Source organism: Mastigoproctus giganteus, chromosome 8, assembly GCF_048544385.1.
Source record: "Mastigoproctus giganteus isolate SK-2022 chromosome 8, ASM4854438v1, whole genome shotgun sequence".
NCBI classification, from domain to species: domain Eukaryota; kingdom Metazoa; phylum Arthropoda; class Arachnida; order Uropygi; family Thelyphonidae; genus Mastigoproctus; species Mastigoproctus giganteus.
The window spans coordinates 159,459,872-159,482,586 of NC_143582.1; the positions used below are offsets into that span (position 1 = coordinate 159,459,872).

The 22,715-nt window shown below is 36.7% G+C and overlaps 1 protein-coding gene across 6 annotated transcripts in view; it reads right to left on the reverse strand.

Annotated features, from left to right (window-relative positions):
* Ask1 (apoptotic signal-regulating kinase 1) overlaps positions 1 to 22,715 on the reverse strand; it is an 843,483-nt gene that overhangs the window by 791,069 nt on the left and 29,699 nt on the right. For all 6 annotated transcript variants that reach the window (XM_090379009.1, XM_090379010.1, XM_090379014.1 and 3 more), the window contains one exon: positions 10,979 to 11,150. In XM_090379009.1, coding sequence (XP_090235135.1) covers positions 10,979 to 11,062 — 84 coding nt within the window. In that variant the 5' untranslated portion in view covers positions 11,063 to 11,150. The remainder of the gene's footprint in view (positions 1 to 10,978; positions 11,151 to 22,715) is intronic.

Here is a 22,715-nt window from a genome sequence, read left to right on the forward strand (position 1 = left end):
TAGAGACACCCTTTGAAGCCATTAATGTTAGGGTTACTATTGAACTAAAACATAAATTGGCTCAATGACAACACACACACACACACACATACACACACACTGAAATCACTTTTCACTCAACTCGGAAACTCACACTGACATTGTCACTAGCAAAGACTCAAGACGACTAAGGGGTCATTCAAGTATGTCAAGCTCTGAGAACTGCTGAGTTGAAAGATACATAATGAAAAATGTATTGTAATAAAAAAGTAGGTACAATGTACAGAGGCTAATTTTGAATGATCACAAAACTGCGAAGTGCCACAAAATAGCTGTCTCTGATAACAGTCACTTAGAATGAAATCTAGAAATTCCATCCCATTAAAGCAACTACAGTACACACTATGTAATAAGGTAACACGGCTGAGTCAGATACAACACACTACTGCAAACCTTGGGCCATGTTCGGCAAGATCCATGTCGCACAGACTTCTACTGCGTAAAAGCAAATTGGCACACGGTGAAGCTGCACCGCTAAGGGTCACCTGTACTCAGGCACTGGGCATTTTCTGTTTCCCCACTCTCAGATGTTCTAAAGTGACATCAAGCTGATCATTGGCTCAAGTAGCAAAAGCAATTCATGTTAGTTACGAAATTTACTGAAAGTGATACCATAAAAGAAATTTAGCCCTTTTTTGTTGGGATTACAAGTATTATTAGTTTTCTTTTTACCTATTATTAGGTAAAAAGATTACAAGTATTATTAGGATTTCTTTTTACCTATAGGTTTCTTGGGCTTTATCACTTTCAGAAAGTTGTAATATTCCTTATCAATATCTTGGTCCTGAACCGTCTGCAGAAGCTCAAACTTGTTCTTAAGTTTCAGTACATACTGCTTTTTCTCATCTTCTGTTATCTTAAAAACCTTTGTATTATTTATTCGAGTCAGTTTTTTCCTTTCGTTTCTTACATCTATATCAAGTGTGCAACTTACCATTCTGTGATCACTTCCAACATTTACCTTGTTCAGGACACTAACATCATTCACGAAATATCTTCTGTTAGTGAAGATGAAGTCGATTTCATTTGTTGTTATCATTTGTATCCATTTGGGCTCTTCCGTGTCCACTTTCTGTTCACCCTTTTCTTGAAAAAAGTGGCATCCAAATTCCAAAATGTTGTTTTTTATATCTTTATGGACTAGAAAGCCAACTCCACCTTCGCTCCTTTCACTGTTTCCATTGGTATTCAGCATATTTCCACTTGATAAACTTATAAGTGATTCATTTCTTCTTCTTGTTTCAGCCAAACCGATGATATTCCAATTCACATTTTCTAATTCCTTTTCCAGCTCTAATATCCTGTCTTCACCGATGAGTGATCGTACGTTATAACAGGCCAAGTTCAGTTTCCGTGCATGGCAGCCTGGTCGTACCCAGAGATTCTTAGCACCCTCTGCTTCCACTCTGATCCTCTCTGATACTCAGTAGCATGCAAGTTCCAATACAACTTTGTGCGTTCTCAATTTTGCCCTCTCAAAACCATCTAAGCTAAGTAATCACTGGTTTTTGTACTCATTAATTTTGTCTGACAGTTATTATCCTATAACAGTTCCAAAGCCTTATTATGATCCTACCTCTCACAGAATTTGCTTAAATTTGATCTCATACCTTTTTGATACAAATAATAAGACAGGAACTAAAAATTTCAATGGATAGAACACTATGAAGAAAATTCATGGCTCTCACCATTAAACTTAAACTATATATTAAGGAAATAAACCTGAGTATTATCCAAATGCTTAAATTCCTTTAATTGTAACAATACTTTGAATGCACATAAAGCTACAGGTGCTCTTTTACAATGGAATTTTAAAATGAACTTCTGTGGATTGTAATTTTCAGTAAATACGTATGAAGGAAGGTTGTTCCAGAAAATGAATAGAAAGACAAAGAACTTCAAAAAGAGTGCAGCATTCAAAAAGTTAAAAGTGATATAATCATTAGGATTATTAAAGAAAACAAACTGATAGTTAAACATTTTATACAGGTGAGGAACATTCATTTTGAAGTTTAGAGAATTAAAAGGCAAATTTTTATCCTCTGCAGTGTTCACATTTTAATGAAACATGAAATAAAAGATTAATTTGTGTATCACTAAAACATTATGTTATTTGTTTTTGCTGTTAATGTTCACTTTAAAACTTAGAAGTATAACAGTGGCCATCATTAAGTTTTTAAAATGTTAAATATTACAGTAAAGGGCTCAAATTCATTTTTCTAAATGTGCAAATTAAATGACAACTATAAATTTATTTTGGTGATGGTTACTAAAGAATCTTAGATAATTCAAATATGCATCTTACTTCAATATATTTTAAATACCACAAAAACACTTTTTTTTTTTTTTTTTTATGAAAGCCCCAAACACGAGAGGTATTATAAACTATAGTACTTAGTACGGTGCTTGTGAAGATGAAAGAAGATATTTGTTGACATTAGACTTGAACTTCTGTGGATTGTAATTTTCAGTAAATACGTATGAAGGAAGGTTGTTCCAGAAAATGGCAGTTCAATGAATAAACAAGGAAGATGAAAAGTTGGTTCTGCGAGTTTGAAGTTGGACAGTTAGTGGATGTTGACTGGTGGCAGCACGAGTTCAGACTGTTTTGAAAGAGAGAGTGGGAATTATAGAAGCCAATTCAGAACAACAGTGCCCATGGAAGTATCTGCAGAAAAGGCATGCAGCAGAAACAGTACATCTATGAGACAGCGAGCGGAGAGACTCTGTTAGAGGGCAGAATGGAATCTAGAAGCCTGAGAGAGGTTTTGTGGGCACGGCCCAGGATGATAGCACATTGCATTCCACTTTCCATTTTGAGAAACCTTGCCCTGCTCAGTCAGCTTCAACTTCTTGAATATCTGCTACCAATTCCTTAAATGTTGATCTCCAGGTAATTCTCCAGTGGGGCATAGACAACTTAGTTGATTTCAATCCTACTAAAACAGCTGTTTACTCTGTACCATGGAATATTGTACCCACTCTGTGGGAACAATATTCCATGGTAAGGCAGATTTGCGATTTGTACAGGCTAAACAGCTGTTTGGAAGAAACTTAACGCCGGGAGCAAAAGAGAAAAACAAGTTTTTTTAGATGCAGAGGAAGCAATATTTGTAATGTGCTTGTGCCAAGAGAGACTAGAAGTCAGGGTAATCCCCAAAAGACATATCGTTTTGCCTACAAATCAGAGTGTCACCAAAGATAAGCATAGGAGCAGAAGAATCCTTTTTGTGAGATGTAAGACAAGACTGAGTTTTAGTAGGATTGAAATCAACTAAGTTGTCTATGCCCCACTGGAGAATTACCTGGAGATCAACATTTAAGGAATTGTAGCAGATATTCAAGAAGTTGAAGCTGACTGAGCAGGGCAAGGTTTCTCAAAATGGAAAGTGGAATGCAATGTGCTATCATCGGCAAAACTATGGATAGAATTTCCAGTCAATGGAAGAAGGTCATTAATATACAATAGGAAAAGAGTGAGGGAAAGAACTGAACCTTGAGGAACACCAGCATTAGTGGAGAAGTTAGTAGACAAAGAGCCATCTCTCATCACCCTCAGTGAGCAATCAGAGAGATAACTGGATAACCAATTACAAAAAACAGTTGGCAAACCATAAGATGGAAGCTTGTTTAGAAGACCTTTATGCCAAACACGATCGAAAGCCTTCGAGATGTCAAGGGCAACTGCTTGTGTTTCACCGAACTTTTCCATTCAATTTTTCCATAAATGGGTAACGTATCACCAGTGGATTGACACTGACTGAAACCATACTGGCGATCGCTGATCAGACGGAAGGTTTCTAGGTAGTTTAAGAGTTGGCGGTTAATTGATTTCTCCATTACTTTAGAAAGAACAGAATAATTGGATGGGAGAGATTTTTCACCCTTTTTAGGAACTCACTGGATATGAGCAAATTTCCAAGCAGAAGGAAAAACACCTTTGGAGGAGTAAGTTCAGAAGCACAGGTTTTGAGAACAAGTGAAGAAATACCATCAGAACCTGGAGCTTTCTTAGCATCAAGATTCGTCAAAATCCTTCTGACATCCTTTTGACGGAAGACCACAAGAGGCATTAAATGGAGTGTTTTGGGAATGGTGGGAGGTGTTTTATCAAGGTCATTAATACACGAGTTGGAAGAAAAATGGGATGCTAGCAGGTCAGCTTTATCCTTGGCTAAAGTGATAACAGAACCATCTGGTTTTAACAGAGGTGAGAGCAGAGATGGGCAAAAGTTGCAGCCAATAGCTTTGGCAAGAGACCAGAATGCTCGGCTACCATTAGGGCAAGAAGCAAGTTTTTTACTCTTAGCCTGCTCAAAATCTAGTTTGGACTGATTAATAACTGCTTTACAATTGTTGCGAGCTTTGGTGTAGGCAGAAAATGAAACTGGAGAATTAGAAATAAGCCAATTACGATATGCCACGATCTTCTCTTGAACAGCCTTAACATTTATTATTGGAAAACCAAGGTTTAGATAAAGGACGAGATTTTAAAGTGGAGTGTGGAATAAAGGATTCCATTCTTACAAGAATAATTTCACTGACACGATCTGAGCAAACCTTGACATCAGAAGTTTTGAAACAGTAATCCAACCAAAGAAAAGAAATCTCTCAGGTCATCCCATTTTGCATTCTTGTAATGCAAATCAATACAAGATTGGGAATAGCCATGAGATAAAAGCTCCATTGGAGAAGAGACAATCACCAAGTCGTGATCTGAGGTGCCTAAAGGACCACTCACTTTGAATGTGTACTTAGATGGGTTGTTTGTGAGAAAAGGATCAAGCGTGTTGGCTGTATGGTTATGACTGTCCAGTATTCTTGTAGTAAATGAACAATCTGTGCAGGTCATTAGTAATTGCAAAAGCCTCAGCATCTCAACCAGCTGGGTCGGTTCGGTGTGACTAGAAAACAGAAGCCAGCTGGAGTTGGGAACGTTAAAATCACCAAGGAAAATTACCTTACTGTTAGGAAAGTTGGACTGGCGAAAGTCAAAAAGCTTTAAGTGATTAGTGGAGTTTGGAGAACGGTAGAGACAACAGATGAATTTTACACAATGAGGTAGGAGATTTTTAGCCAGAGAAGATCGAAAAGAGGAGATTCCAAATTACCAAGTCTCTGACAGGGAATATTGGAACACATGTATGCACAACTACCACCTTTGAGGCGAAAGGAATCGTACAGCAAATAATTTGGGCAACTAAGATGAGCAGTAGCTGAATCAACAGATAACTGAGATTCTGTCAGAAAAAATACACTGGGTTTGTCAGACTGCAAGTGGAAATAGACACCGTTGAGATTAGAATTGAGACCACGTATATTTGTGAAATGAACTAGGAAGTGTTTGATGAAACTTAAAAATTTCAGCCATGTGTTGGTAGGTAGCACAGCCCAGTCAAGTTACAGCAGCTGCCATTTATGTTTAAAGTTTAAAAAAAAAAAAAAAAAAAAAAAAATTGAATCTTATTATTAGATTTAAGGGCACAGTCATTTACAAGAAACTGCGTTATTACAACTATTCTCTGCAAAAAATTACTGCTCTCTTCTATGTTTGTGTTTTGTTTAGGGAAAGAAGATCAGCAATCACTAAATGGTCTGTGTCACAATTTTTAATAAATTAAACAGAAAGGCAAATCAGAATTCGTACTTTAAACTTCATTTTGGGAATTTATATTTCTACCTGACTTGTATGCACACCAATGTGATGCAAGCTTTGTCAACAAGCCTAAAAAGGTAACAAGTACAACTTGAGGAACCACACAAACACACATCGAAACCAAGTTTGGCTTTTGCTAAGCATGCATGGCAAGAATGGCACCGTACAGACTTCAGTTCTGTAATCATTATCAATTACCAAAGTGACCAACAACGTTTCTGCTGATTGCAAGTGATGCAAATTCACAGCATGAGATTTATGATGAAATCAGATAGCAGGTTCAGAATTTATCCTACATATTTGGGTTTCATGTGTTGATCGAGATATTACGAATAGATGATCTCGAGATTTACTAAGCAGGTATAATACAATGTTAAGGGGGGAAAAAAGTCACAAGTTAGGATTAAATTTGAAAATTGCTAGGATTTTGCTCAGACACAATAGGAGTACATAACAGCCTAGTCAGTTAATTCAGCCCTCGTGAGGCTTATAGGAATTTTTAACAGCATGGACTCTGCTTGTTAACCAGAGAGACTTTTTACAGGGGTGGAATAGACTTAAATAGAAGGGGGTGCAGGCATATTGCGAAGCTACCAAGTTATGTTAGACTGGTCAGCAAACTGTTAGGCTCAGGAAAGGTGCGGGGAGAGAAATAATAGATTAAATAGATAATAGCAGCTAAAAGTAAAAAAAAAAAAAAATATTCTTACACTGCTTCGATTGATACACAGCAGCCAAGAAAAAAAGGTGTGGGAAATTACAAGAGCTGCTAGTAGAATTATGGGATAAGCAATTACTTGAGATGTATCAGGGATGTTAGGAGAGAAAAAAACAGGTTAGTTGGTTAGGTTTTAGTGGCACATTAAGCAACAATGGCTATAATGCACCAAAACCAGTTCATATAAAGGATAAAAATATGAAAGGCTGCAAATTAGGTGTCAACTATGTTAAAAGGTATAAGGATAAAATACCAGTAAAACAAGCATAAAAAATATATTTTAAACAAGTGAAACAAGTGTAAGGATTTTAAATAGTTAAAAACTGCTGACACATGATCACTGTCAGAAAATCTGACTAAGTGTAGAGGGGCTCATTCAGGTGCCTAAAAGAAGTAAAAGATAAACTGTGTTCACAAGTAAAAATCAGACATTCTAATAAAATATGCTGGATAGTTCAAATGGTGTCACAATTCTTACATATAAATATAGAAAAAATTTAAATATAAATATATAAAAAAATTCTCACATAGGAACCATAGAGTGGAAGTTGTTCTTCCACTCTATGGTTCCTGGAAAAAAAAAAAAAAAAAAAAAAAACCAGGTGCACACATACTTGCTTCTACATTAATGCTAGAAGAGGTATAGTAAAACAAATCTGATATACTGGTTAAGATATCAAATATAGACATTACAGGGAAATCAGAATGTGACATTCAGACAAATGGGATAAAGAATCTGAATATGGTGAGGTCACAGAGTACAGAAGGGCCAGACAGAAGGAGGGGGAGTAATTCTCTTGGCTAAGAGGCACAATGAATCTAAGGCAGAAGCATTCGAGTGATACAGGTTTCCAATATAATACTGAGTCAGTTTGGTTCATATGGTTTATATGTTATATGGTTTATATGTTATAGAACAAATGACTGAGTATGAGGAACAACTGTACAGACAAGCAGGCCAATCAATCTGAATATTTTATAATAGAAAATTAACTTCCCAAATAGTGACTGCAACTTGTGGGTGGGGGACACATTTCTAGCAGAATGTCTATATTTACTGAATGACTGCATTCTACACCAGCATGTTGGAGAAGCAATAAGGGAAAGCAGTACACTTAATATGATTATCAGCAGTGACTTGTCACACATTAAGGATCTACAAATAATGGAACCACTATATGGCAGCAATCAGTGTACTGATGTGGAAATTTACTTAAAAAATTTAACTAATGTGTGTAAATGGAAGGGATTTTGCTATTGTGAAGGCGACTAATACAGTCTTGGACAATTTTTAAATTCTTTTCAGTAGAACCAAATAATATTTACAACTACAACTCTAAATGGGAAGTGTTCAGGGAAGTAATCATAGCAACTACCATGTTTTCTATATCAGCTTGAGGTTTAAAACTAAATAAATGTAGCCACTACTCTTTGTGGACTAATGTAATTAGTGAAGCCCTTCAAGGTTCAGCAGGGTGCCTTACTGTTTATTATTTATTAACAATATCAATGAAAGCATATCATGCTTAATGTCTAATTTGCATATGATATAAAGGTTAGCAGGATGATGAACAACAGGAGTCAGGATATTAATGAAGGGAGTCTGAGGTAGACTTCTATAATGACCACTCTTATAACAAATGAATATTAAGATAGTTTATTTGGCTATTAACTAAATCACTATACAATCAGGTAATATTTCAGAAACCTTGTTGGAACCAATCCTAGACTGTTGCCAGCCTCCTGCTTGTTAAATGTCTCAATCCTGACTGCACATTTGGCAATGACTGCAGCAAGACCTTAAATTAGATGGGCTACAAAGTGGTAATTGAGGTTTAACATTGATAAATGCTAGATACTGCATATTGGTAGCAATATTCCCCGAATGAAATATCAATTGGGTAGCACCACACTCAAGGTGGTGGAGAACAAAAATAAACAAAGGATAATTGTACAGTCCAACATGAAGTTTTCTGAGCAGTGCAGACATGTTGGTAGGGCAGCTCACAAGTTCTGTCAATGATATACAGGAATTCTGCCAGCAAAAACAAACAGATAATTATCCCATTGTGTAAGACAATGGTTAGGCTGCATCTCTAAAGCCTGCATACAAGCCTGGAAGCTAATTTTAAAATACATGTGGATCTGTTGGAACAATTGCAAAGAAGAGTAACAAGATTAGTCAGATGCACAAAAAGGGGAATTCTTAACAAGAAAAACTTCAATATCACAGTATAGTCTGCAGTAGAACAACTCTCACAGAGGAATAACAAACAACATTTTGTGAACCCTTCTTATATGACCATACCAATTACTTTGAGATTACCACAGATATTCTCTTCATGAGTGCTGTTTGTTTGTTTGTTTGGATTTTTTGGCGCATTAGCAACTAAGGCTACAATGCGGCAAGGCCATCATGAGTGCTGTACTGAATTGTTTTAAACAGTGTCTCCATGTTATAGTACATCTCCTTTATATGAACAGAGTAGGCAAAGGGGATGAATGGCACTAAGTTCCATTTAGTAGTGCCACCTCCATCAATTATCATGGAGGCGGCAGCAGGGCAAACTATTTACTCTAAAGAATGTGCCAAAACTTGGTTTCTTTGTCTATAGTGAGGCACTTTGACATCCTTCTCAACAAAATGTTTCTGCATTAATCCTGAGGCAGTTCTAGATCTTTCTGAAGATAAAGCTGAACTGCCTCAGGATTAGATCTCTAATGAAATCATTAAACTCATCTTGGATAAACAGCTGAAGTCCCAATGTCTCTTCACCGAGTATGTACTCCGGATCAACTGAAGTTCTCAGGTCTCACCTTCATTGCATTCCATTCTATCATCTAAAGAATCTAGTCAATGCTGTGTGGGTACTGGAATTGGCATGATGTCATCACAAGGGATTGGTCTCATTGCTGCATCCAGGTTCAAATAAACAATGTTATACTTATTTCTCGCTTAGAATCAAGTTACATTCACATTGCAAAAGTAACAATCACCATCATGGTCTTTTTGGCCCTCTCCATATCATAGCTATGGTGAAAAATAAAGTCTTTCTTTTACTTCAAATAGTCACATAATCCAATCAAACAAGAGGTAAAAATAATACATGCTGCCCATGCCTTATTTTGATCACTCAGATAACAGAAAATATAACCAGAAATTATTCTGTGATTGTTAAGTGTCATGATTTAGTTATGAAAGAGCCATATACACACACACACACAGCAGAATTTGTTGGAGTGATTTTTACACTTTTGAGGCATGAAGATGAATGTCTTTCAATTATTCATCAGATCTTATCCAAAACAATTTGCAATCAAGTAATTAAATTATGATATAGTCATTACATATTCAAAAAAATTACATAAATATGAATGTATAAATAACAAAAACAAATAATAATTACTAGGGCGCTTTGCTCGCCCATGCTTTTCTACGTAAAATGTAGAGGTATACAGAGTAAGTCAAATCTTTTCTACGTAAAAGACCTGTTGAAATGCTATGGTTGATATCTAATCAGGAAATGACCTATGTAATTATTTACCTGTGCATTTGTAGTGTGTGGCATTCTCAAGGTTGAATAAATATCATGGTAAAGCTCCAGAACAGAGTACACCCTACAACATGACAGCAAGCAAAACAGTGGGAAAGCAGTGATTGACAAGTTGTGATTCCCATATTTCGACAAACGGACAGGAACAAAGCAGTGATTGGCAGATGCCATTGCTTTCCCCACCCACTGTCCTAGGTTGATATGCCTAGGGTGTTTTTCCCCACATTTGCCGCTGTTTTTAACTCAGGAACTCTTTTTCCCGTTTTAAAACAGCGGGATGGAGGGATAAACAATACCTAAGCTAAGCCCCTCCTCGACGACACAAAACAATCAGATTATTTCAGTCTTTCTCACTTTGATATAAGTACTTGATGATGTATACTATTCTGGACTTCAGCAAATATCACTGTGTAATTATTTACCTGCATTTACATAGGTCACTCAGGAAAAGGCCTTTTACTTTGGGTTCCATAATGCATGAGGAATATTGTTGCATCCAAAAGAGCAGGACTAAAATATTTATCTGAAATAATTACAAACTATACAAATATTTAAAATATTTACAAAATTCTAAACTACAGTATAGAATATTCATTAATATACAAAAAAACGTTACAATGGAACATCAAATGTTAGACAGTGAATCATGCGTGCGAAGTTGGGGAACATTATGTAGGCAGTTGTCAATAATTGCATTTGTAGTGACGTAATTGCCTCGCCTTCTCCCATTGGCTCGAATAAATATCACTAGGAGGAAAACTTTAAGGTATAGATAGATATTCATGTAGGATCACTAAATAGGCATGAAAGCGATATAATCAATTTCATCATGTTCATATGGTATCATAACAGACTAATAAAATCTTCAAACAGATTACAAAACAATAAAATAACTATATACCTGAGTTAATATTACCATTGTGTTTTTATGAAAAAACAAAGCAACCTCTATACACTCATTATAAAACTGCTTTTAAAACTCCTTAAAGACATTTTTGAAAATATACTTACAAGGTCAATAATGCAAACTAACTGCATTTTGGACCGTGGTGGTAGATGCCCACTGGAGACAGAATGTGCATCGACTTCACTCATAGCTGCTTGTTTTTTTTTTTTTTTTAGTTCTTTAATTAATAACTTCTATCATTAAGATAACGATAGAGAACATCTCCAATTCAGCTGCCTTATTTAAAAAAAATAAGAAAAAGTAATTAATAAATAACACTACATAAAGATTAAAGCACAGGAAATATTTTAAAGATAAATGGATCCTCGAATGGTAAGCTTCATGATAACTAGAGATATCAATAATTGCAAATAGTGAATTAATTCCATTAATCCTAAAGCAAGATAACAAAAAAAAAAAAAAGAAGGGACATGCTGCATTTAGGAATAAAGGTAGTCTGCTACATTTCAAATTAATGCAAAAATATAAAGTAAAACCAACTGTACACAAAGTGATCACCTGTGCTAGTTGAAATTCCTAAGTCTGAAAATCCATCTGGTTATTACTTGGAGAATGATCCTGCAAACACTCAAGAATCAGCAAATTAGTTAGCAAGCTGGCCACTCACCCAGTATCGAGGCTTCTGTCTAATACTCCCAACTGGCTAGCAGCATCTCCATTTTATTTACATCAGCGTATTCCTTGTTTATATCCATTTTACCAGTATATTTATCCTGCAGTTCTTCTTAAATCTGCTGCCTAAAAGAAAAACAAGTGGCCCAGAGGATTGTGATGGTCCAAAATGAAAACACATTTCATTATCTATTATGGAAATGGTTGCTTTGCTAAAGAGTTTTGATGAGACTTTAGCGAGGCAACTGTGAGAAACTTTTAGTAGTCGTTTGTCAATGTGAAAAAGAGCAAGTAAAACTTGCTTAATGCTTTTGCTGCTGGCTTTTCCAACAACCTTTTTGACCTGGGAATGAAATCCACAGGATTGAGTCAATTTGGATGGGAAATGTCAGATACATTTTTGAGCATTCCTCTCTATGACTGAATTAATCAGCCTCCAGTCAAGGTTGCTTATAAAAAATATCCAGTTTTTCTTCTGTAAAATTAGAAGAAAAAAGACAAAGTTTTCCTTCCAATTGGACTGAAATAAGCTGAATATGTTTTCAGAAAGCAGTGAACGTGTTAAAAGCTTTGCACAGTAACACAAAGAAAGGAGCATAAAAGAATACTGTATACTACTACTATTTGCTTGTTATTCAGTACTATGCACAATAAACTGCAGCATAAAAATGCAGTTTATTTGGTTTTGTTAATATTATAAAACAAAATCCAGCAAATTCCAAAAATCTGAAAAGGGTTCAAGTCAAGTCTATCAGATTTCAGAGATTAAATTGTATGATAGTCATCTAATGTGACCACTTCTGGTCAGTTCCTAACAAAATTATTATATCAGCATTGAAAATTTTTTTTTTTTTTTTTTTTTTCCCCATAAAAAAAAAATATGAAAAAAAAAGTGACCACTTTTCATATGACAAAGTAAGAGAGGGGCATCAAACTCAGAAGTGTCAGCTGGCTACACAAACAGTTCTTGGGAGTTAGCAAGCCACACAAAGGGTCATATAAGTCGGTGGTTCCCAATTTTTAGTCACTCAAGCCACACTCGATATTAAAAGATGATGGTCAGGACACATCTAAATAGTGAGTTCCGCTGAACACAATAGACTTTTCCTAATCTTGAAGCACAGTTGAAAAGGGTCATGGCAAGCAAAGTGCTAGGATACACTGATTGTAAACCACTAATATAAGTTTTGAAATTTATTTAAATTTTTATCATTATTTACACATGTTTAGTTATGCTGTGCAAGTTTACAACACTTGGAGCTAAACCTCATGAAACAAATAACATAGGATGATGTGGATGGTTTAACTATTGATGATCATGCTCTAGATGCTGATAAGCTGAAGATGTACTTTGCATCTACATTCACACATAAGGAATTCTTTAGGGAAGTGGATGCCAGAAGTTCATCAAACTCTACCAGTGAGATAAAAAAAATTTTTTAATAACTGAGAGGAAAGTGGAAGAGAAATTGTTGAGGTGAACTTTAAGAAAGGGACCTGGAGTGGATGGGATCTATACAGTTATATTAAGGGAGGCAGCAAAGGAGGTAAGCAGACCCATAGCCTTAATTGTGAGAGCATCTTGGGATTCAGGGAAAGTCCTTATGGCCTGGAGATATGCAAATATATCTGTAATTTGCAAAGGAAGATCAAAGAATGGCATGAGTAATTACAGACCTGTCAGCTTAACTTCTTTCCAGGGAAATTAATAGAGACCCTGGCTAAAGAAGAATGCAGGACCATCCAGACAGAAGTGCAGTTATACTTAAGTCACAGCATGAGTTACTCAAGGGTTAATCTTGACTGACCAATTTGATTGGATACTATGACGCAGTCACAAAGAAACTGGATGCAAAAATTAATTTTGATATCATACTCTTGGAATGCAGGAAAACTTTTGATACTGTTGCACATAATAGATTGCAGTACAAATTGGATCAGTGTGCATTAAAGGCAAACCATTGCTACGGATAAAAGAAGCGTTGAGTGGGAGAAGGCAGTTGTTATCAATGAACACTGCCCTTCATGGGCTATTTGTTATGGCATGTTATTGGTGGAGTGCCCTGGTGCCGGGCCTATTGGTGTTTTCTGTATTTATTAATGATATTGGTGAAGGTATATCGGGCTTAATATCTAAGTTTGAAGATGATATGAAGGTTGGCAGGGTGGTTAATGACAGTTATGATGATATGCTACTGCAACAAGATCTAGAAAAATTAAGCAGTTGGGTTTAAAAATAGCATTTGAGGTTTAACACTGACAAAAGAAAAGTATATATGTCCAATATAGCATGAGAATGGAGTAAACAAAATAAATTTTTCTTTATTTTCAAAATGGCCAAGTGAGAGAGTTTACACTTTCAGTGTTACTACATAACAAACAACTGCACCGAGAAATAGAGTGGACCAGTAAATCAGAATGAGTTATAATGGGAGATTAACTCTCCAGATATTGACAGGAACTTGTGGATTCATTCACACACTAGCAAGACTTTAGTGGATTTACTGGATGACTTTTTTCTACGGCATGTTTGAGAGACAACTAGAGGGAGATACTCTTGATCAGATTAACAGCAGTGATTATCCACAGTGATTATCCAGTGACTATAGCAGATTCTCCCATTAAGAATCTGCAGATAAAAAAAAAACCACTAAGTAGCAGTAATCACAGTGGGATTTCCTTTAAGACGTAACTACCATCAGGGGTAAAAGGAAGGGTTTTTGCTTTTGTAAAGCAGACTACACTGGTCTGAGACATTTCTTAAATTCTATAGAGTGGGACCAACTGACCATGTTACCAACAACAAATTCTAAATGCATTCAAGGAATTAATCATCCACTTCCTCACTGCTACTAGCACAGTGGTAATTAGCATCTTCAGTGTATATTTGTTGTTCAATGTGGCATCAATAAATTTTATTAATGAGAGCATTATTAGAATTTTAATACTACATTTATTATGTTTATAATAAATATGTTTACTTAGATTAATAAAATCATTTAAATTTTTTTTAAAAAGGAATGAAAACAATTTAAAATGATTTTAATTTTTAAAAAATTAGAAATTTAAATCATTTAAAATTTTTTTTATTCCTTTTAAATAGCATTCAAAAAAGGTTGACAGCAAATAATAAGGCAAACATTGAACAGCAAACATATTTGAAAAAATTAAATTTCCATTTATTTTGATAGAAGAAACTGTAGCAGGTGAGACTGTGCAATCCTCAAACAAGAACAAACAAAATAGCCACAATATGAAAAAACAATAAAAATTGATCCCATCTCGATGAAATCTGAACAAGTGGTCTTTTCCAAAATGCGTGCTACCTGCAAGGATCACTGATGGAATGCAATTATATGCACAGAAAAGGTAATCAGACTTTTAGTATTAGCAATGGCCACATGGTGCAAGGAAGCCTATAGCTTATGCTGCAGCAGCCAAAAAAAAATAATAAAATACGAACATTTTAAAAAAGAAAAAAATTTTAAAAAAGGAATAATTAATAAGAGAAAAGGTGAGACTGTGCAATCCTCAAACAAGAACAAACAAAATAGCCACAATATGAAAAAACAATGAAAATTGATCCCATCTCGATGAAACCTGAACATGTGGTCTTTTCCAAAATGCGTGCTACCTGCAAGGATCACTGATGGAATGCAATTATATGCACAGAAAAGGTAATCAGACTTTTAGTATTAGCAATGGCCACATGGTGCAAGGAAGCCTATAACTTATGCTGCAGCAGCCAAAAAAAATAATAAAATACGAACATTTTAAAAAAGAAAAAAATTTTAAAAAAGGAATAATAAGAGAAAAGGAAATAGACAACCTATGCATTTCCCTCCTCCCATAGATAATTATCCAGCTGACCTTTGAATTTCCCCAAACTATCAGCCTCTACCACCCATGTAGGTAATTAAATCCAATAATTAACTCGCTGGCTAAAATGAAACTTCATGCAATTAAGTCTAAACATCTCCCCCCGTAACTTCAAATTATGGCCCTAGTTTCTATAATCATTTATAACAGTGAAAATTTCACAGTTATAAATGATTCCCCATTCATTTTACTTATGCCTCTCAAGGCCTTACACACTTCAATCAAGTCTGCTCTAAGATGCCTAGTTTCTCTGCAACCCAAATATTTGAAGTGTTTCCTCACATGGACACCCTTTTGCAGATCTCACCAGGCGAGTACTGCAGCTCTATTATGTCATCTGATTCATGGGTGATGAGGTCTAGAATATTCTTTTCCATAGCACTTTACCTTGACATGTTGACAGGTAACTCATCAGGCAAGTTACCCATTTTTGGACCCTTTCAAGAAGCACAATGTCTTTCTTTAGGTGTGGTCTCCAAGCTTGAACAGTATACCAAGTGTGGTCTAACAATAGCCTTATAAAATGGGATTATGATGTCCTTATCTCTAATGGCAATTGTTCGATAAATCGATAGGACACCATGGACCTTCCTTGCAATCTGTCTACAATGCTCAGTGAAATTAATGTATGACCGTATCGTAACACTACTTTCCTCCACTACTGGCTTTAGTTTAACACTACCAAGTGTATAAGTTATTTTGGGGTTACTGTCCGCAGGTGTAATACCTGCTGGATTAAAGCATAGCTGCTATTTTTCTGACCATCCTTGAAGGATATCTAGGTCACTCAGATTAAGCTCTATTTGGCAGTGATTATTAACTATGCTGCCAATCTTTACATCATCTGCAAATTTAGACATCACGCCCTCTATCCCCTAGGGGCTCACATCTGGTGAGTATGGGCTTGGCACACCCAGTGTCCTGAACTGAATATCATCATTCTACTCTTTCTTGATGATTCCTTCCTCTCTCTCTCTCTCTCTCTCTCTCTCTCTCTCTCTCTCTCTCAGGGTAACTTGGGAATTTTTTTGGCTGGTGCAGCATAAGCTTCAGACTTCCTTGCACCATACGGCTAATAATAATAATGTCATTTATGAAAATCAAAAACAGTGGTCCTAATACTGACCCTTGGGGAACCCCACTTCTTACATCAACCCAATCTGAGGAATAACCATTTATCTGCCTCCTGCTCTGAAACCATCACAGGGAAAATCGGAATATTTTCCCTGTGATAACAACCTGTTCCAGCTTATAAAGTAACCGCCCATGTGGGACCGAGTCAAATGCTTTGCTGAAATCTAAATAAACAATGTTGAAATTATTCCCTATATGTAGCTCATTAGTGACCCTGTAAAAATAGCTAACCAGATTTGTTACATATAATTTTCCCTTTGGAAAGGGATGATGTGTATCCTTCGGACTTGCATTTCTATCTAAATGATCCTAAATTCAACCCTTGATTATTGTCTCCATGATTTTCCCTTCTACTGAAGTTAGATGGACCAGCACGTAATTTCCCACTTCACTCTTAAAACTGCCCTATGTATGGGAGATACGCTGGCACTTTTCCAATCCAATGGAATTACGCCCTAGTCCAGTGATGCTCTCATAATTAGCCTCAATGGTTCAATGCACTCACTTGCTGCCTCCCTTAAAATTAAGGGTATATGCCATCAACCCCAGGAGCCTTAACTGGCCTGTAGACTATAAAGTTTTTTCATTAAATAAACATGTGAAATTTCAACATCATTAATTACATTTTTTTTCAACTTCATTCCCATAATTTCTCATTGATACAAAGGGTTTGGTTTGTTTTTTTTTTTTTTTTTTTTTAGGAGCATTAGCAACTAAGGCCATATTACTCCGGGATATGCGGTGGTCATTCCCTGAATGACCTTTCCACATCCTCCGTATTTGGTGGTGACGGGCTCGAACCCCGGTCTAATCAAGAAGCGTGTGCTACGCACTGCTGCTCCTTCCCACCTGGCTACGGAGGCGCTGACACAAAGGGTTTTTCTTCTGTAAATATCGATGCAAAGTAACTGCACAGATCATCTGCAACTTAGGCTGGAGTATCTAATACTATCCCACGTCCATTACATTAGGGTCTGATCTGGTTTGTCCTCTTCTTTGCATGCATATATACGTGTGTGTGTGTGTGTGTGTGTGTGTGTGTGTGTGTGTGTGTGTGTGTGTGTGTGTGTGTGAAGAATTCCTTATCCCCACTATTTGCTCTCTGCCAGCAATCTCATAATCTGCCTTTGCCGGCCTAACCTTTTCTGTGGCACTAATACAGATCAACTTGTAGCTGTTATAGGCTTCAGTACTTTTTATTGCTCTATAACGTTTCCATGCTGTCTTTTTCTGTTCAACTAATTTGGTAACTTCCTTATTCATCCAACTTGGAATATTTCTTGTGGAGTATTTTTTTAAGGGTATATAAGCATTCAAGTTTTCTGTAATTGATGTTTTATACGTACACCATAATTCAATTGTATTCGCTCTCTGTGCAATATCTAACCAGTAAATAGAAGACATCCTTAAGGTATCATAATTTCCTTTCCTGAAATTATAACCCTTTCCTTTGCCTTTAACTACTGCTACCTCTCTCTTCATCGTCCACCATAGAACTCTGTGATCACTTCCTGCTACTGGTTCTTGTACTGCAGCTCTATTATGTCATCTGATTCATGGGTGATGAGGTCTAGAATATTCTTTTCCATAGCACTTTACCTTGACATGTTGATACAAATAACAATCTAGTTGATTTAAAAATTTTGTCCCCCGTGTGGAGTTTCCTTCCCACTTGCTCCAATCAATTAGAGGCAAATTAAAATCAACCATAACAAGACACTGATGCTTACTTGCCCATCTCATTTGCATGTAGAGGCCCTTATCATAATCTTCACAATCATCTGGCCTGTAGATTACTCTCATTATATCTTTGCTTCCAACTATCTCACACCATACAGTTTCTATACTATCATGCAATAAATTGGCAACAAGAGGGTACCCCATTCCATTTGCATGTAGAGGCTCCCATAATAATCTTCACAATCACCTGGCCTGTAGATTACTGAAATTATTATTTCAGCTAAAGACCGTTGTCTTTAGCTGAAAAAATAATAATAATGAGTGCATCATGGATTTTGGGACCCCCCTTTGCTTACCACAATTAATGGTTCACGAACATCCCCAGTGATTAGCTCTGTTTCTTAATTAACTACCATCCTGCTCTGTCATCACCCCAGATAATCAAGGTTCCACTGTATTAAGCAAATTCTTACTGTACACTATTCTTAATAAACACCAAATTTTTATCAAATGACTAACTGGAATAGAACACTGCAAATATATATAACCAGTGACACAGAGAAGGAGTATATGCTTACCAAGAAAACTTAGGGTAAATTTCAGTAAATCCAGGAAAATTTAAGGAAGAATTAGATTAATCATTAGAGAGGATGAAAAGATGAGCTGAAATAGTTTTATTTTTGGTTCATGCTGTATAAGCTTCCTTTCTTGCATCTTTGCTGCTACTAATACTAATAATAAAACTTGTTCTTGGTAAGAATATAATATAATACTAAATTGTAAATACTCGTCAACGGGTGCAATATCACCACTTTGCTTAATAGAGCCTTAAAGTGGTGAACTCTATGTTTAGTTTCTAGAGCAAAGTTTGCATCACCCCCCCCCCCCCAACCTCCCTTCTCCTTCAACCCATACATGGTACCACATACTTCTATTACACTACAGGGCAGGGTGTTGGCGTTTTCAGGGACTGATGGGAGTCATCACAGAACAAATAAATACATGGGCTGTGTTGGGGTAACTAAGAATAAGAACAGGTGCATGTATACCAATGCCAGGAGTGTAATAAATAAATTTGATGAATTTGAAGTGCTGGTCAAGACATCAAGTGTAGATATGATGGATATCACACACATGGTGTCACACTGATATAAGCAGTGCAGAATTGGAATTTGAGGAGTAAAATGTGTACAGAAAAGATAGGAAGGGAGGAGAGGTTATGCTGTTCGTTAAGAAACAAAATCTAAGGAAGTGTATCCAGTTAACATTGGTGGTCACAGTGCAATGTTGCATCAGTTTGGTGTGATGCAAGTACGGGGAAAGCAAAAATGAGAGTTGGAGTGTGTTACAGGCCTAATGAAACTGATGAGTACAAGGCACAACTGTACAGAAAAACAGAGTGGGCTAGTAAATCAGATTGTCTAATAATGGGGGATTTTAATTTCCCAGATATTGACTGGAACTTGTGTACCTTAAGAGGATGCTTAATGATTTTGTAATAACTGAGAACAAAGTGAGGGAGAAATTGTTGACGTTAAGCATAAGAAAGGTACTTAGCGTGGACGGCCAGCCAGTTCTATTAAAGGAGGCGGCAAAGGAAGTAAGTAAACGCATAGCCATAATCATGAGCATCCTTGGACTCAGGGGAAGTCCCCACAAACTGGAGTTGTGCAAATGTATCCACATTTAACAGAGGTTTTGTTTTTTTTTTTTATTTATGAAAACCGGAAACAAGAGAGGTATTAGAACCTATAGTACTTAGTACCCTGCATGGGTTGGAGGTTCAGAAGATGAAAGAAGATATTTGTTGACATTACAGTGGAACTTCTGCAGACTGTAATATTCAGGAAATACGTATGAAGGAAGGTTGTTCCAGAAAATGGCAGTTCAATGAATAAATGAGGAAGATGAAAAACTGGTTCAGTGAGTTTGAAGTTAGTCAGTAAATGGGTGTTGGCTGGTGGCGGCATGTGTTCAGACTGTTTTGAAAGAGAGAGCAGGAATTATAGAAGCCAATTCAGGAGAACAGTGCCCAGGGAAATATCTGTAGAAAATGGAAGCAGCAGAAACAGTACATCTATTAGGAATGAGTCATTAATTAACCTAACTACCCTCTTCTCAATGGAATCTAGAAGCCTGAGAGAAATTTTGGGGGCACCACCCTAGATGTGGGAACAATATTCCATGGTAGGGCAGATTTGCAATTCGTACAGAGTGAACAACTGTTTGAAATAAAAGTAATGCCAAGAGCGAAAGAGAAAACCAAGTTTTTTAGATGCAGAGGAGGAAGCAAAATTTGTAATGGCCTAGAAATCGGAGTGTCACCAAAGATAAGCATAGCAGCAGAAGAATCCTTTTTGCGAGATATAAGACAAGACTGAGTTTTAGAAGGATTGAAATCAACCAAGTTGTCTATGCCTCACTGGAGAATTACCTGGAGATCGGCATTTAAGGAATTGGTAGCAGATATTCAAGAAGTTAAAGCTAACTGAGCAGGACAAGGTTTCTCAAAATGAAAATTGGAATGCAATGTACTTTCATCGGCAAAACTATGGATAGAATTTCCAGTCAATGAAAGAAGGTCATTAATATACAAGAGGAAAAGAGTGGAGGAAAGAACTGAACCTTGGGGGACACCAGCATTAGTTGAAAAGTTAGAAGACAGAGAGGCATCTACAATCACCCTCAGTGAGCAATCAGAGAGAAAACTAGATAACCAATTACAAAAAACAGTTGGCAAACCATAAGATGGAAGCTTGTTTAGAAAACCTTTAAGCCAAACACAATCGAAAGGCTTTGAGATGTCAAGAGCAAATGCTTTGGTTTCACCAAACTTTTCCAATGAACTTTTCCAATTTGAGGTATTGCTCAAAACATCGAAGGCAGATATTGTTGGGATATCAGAGACGTGGTGTCACACAGATATAAGGGATGCAGAACTGCAATTTGGGGAGTACAACGTCTACAGAAAGGATAGACAGGATAGGAAGGGAGGAGGGGTTATGTTATTAGTTAAGAAACACATAAAAACCAAGGAAGTGAAGCCAGTCGACATCGCTGGACAGTGCAGTGTGGAGTCAGTTTGGTGTGACATAAACATTGGGAGATCAAAATTGAGAGTAGGAGTGTGCTATAGGCCTAATGACTCTGATGAGTATAATAAGGAACTGTACAGGGAAATAGAGTGGGCCAGTAAATCAGAGTGTCTTATAATGGGAGATTTTAATTTCCCAGATATTGACTGGAATTTGGGGGCTGGTTACTCACACACTAGCAGGACTTTTGTGGATTTATTGGATGATTGTTTTCTACATCAGCATGTTCGGGAGGCAACTAGAGGGAGTAATACTCTTGATTTGATTATCAGCAGTGATTCTTCATGCATTAAGAATCTGCAGATAAATGAACCACTAGGTGGCAGTGATCACAGTGTGCTGAAGTGGGATTTACTCAAAGAGGTAACTACCATTAGGGGTAAAGGGAAGGGTTATTGCTTCCGTAAAGGCGACTACGATGGACTGAGACAGTATTTAAATTCTATACAGTGGGACCAACTGATGATGTTACCAACAGCAAATTCAAAATGGGAAGCATTCAAAGAACTTATCTTGGAAGCTACTAGGCTTTACATACCAACTAAGAAATATGTTCAAGGTTTAGGCCAAAATGGATGTCGGATGAACTAATGAGGCATATGGCAGAGAAGAAAAATGCATGGGATACATACAAATTAACACATGACACAGAAGCCTATGATAGATACAAGTTGATATGCAACCAAGTTACAAAGGAGGTTAGGCAGGCGAAGGCAGATTACGAGAAATCCTTGGCAAGGGATGCAAAGAAAAACAGCAAAGAGTTCTTTCCTTATGTAAACTCTAGAAGGAAGGGGGTGAATCAGATTGGTCCACTTGATATTGATGGGTCAAGTGTTGATGATCCTGCTCAGGTAGCTAACAAACTAAATGAATATTTTGCATCGACATTCACACATGAGGAGTTATTCAGCAAGGGGAATGCCAGAGGTGTATTCAACTCTAGCAGTAAGCTACAGAATCTTGAAATAACTGGGAGTAAAGTGGAGGAGAAACTGTTGAAGATAAACACAAGAAAGGCACCCGGGGTGGATGGGATCTATCCAGTTATATTAAAGGAGGCAGCAAAGGAAGTAAGCAAACCCTTAGCCATAATTATGAGAGCTTCCTTGGACTCAGGGGAGGTACCCATAGACTGGAAATGTGCAAATGTGACCCCAATTCACAAAGGAGGATCAAAGGCTGACACAAGTAATTATAGACCTGTGAGCTTAACTTCTGTTCCAGGAAAATTAATGGAGGCACTGGTTAAAGAAGCACTGCAGGATCATTTAGACAAGACTTCAGTTATAGCTCAGACACAGCATGGTTTTGTTAAGGGGAAGTCTTGCCTGACCAACTTGATTGGATACTATGATGCAGTCACAAAAGAACTGGATGC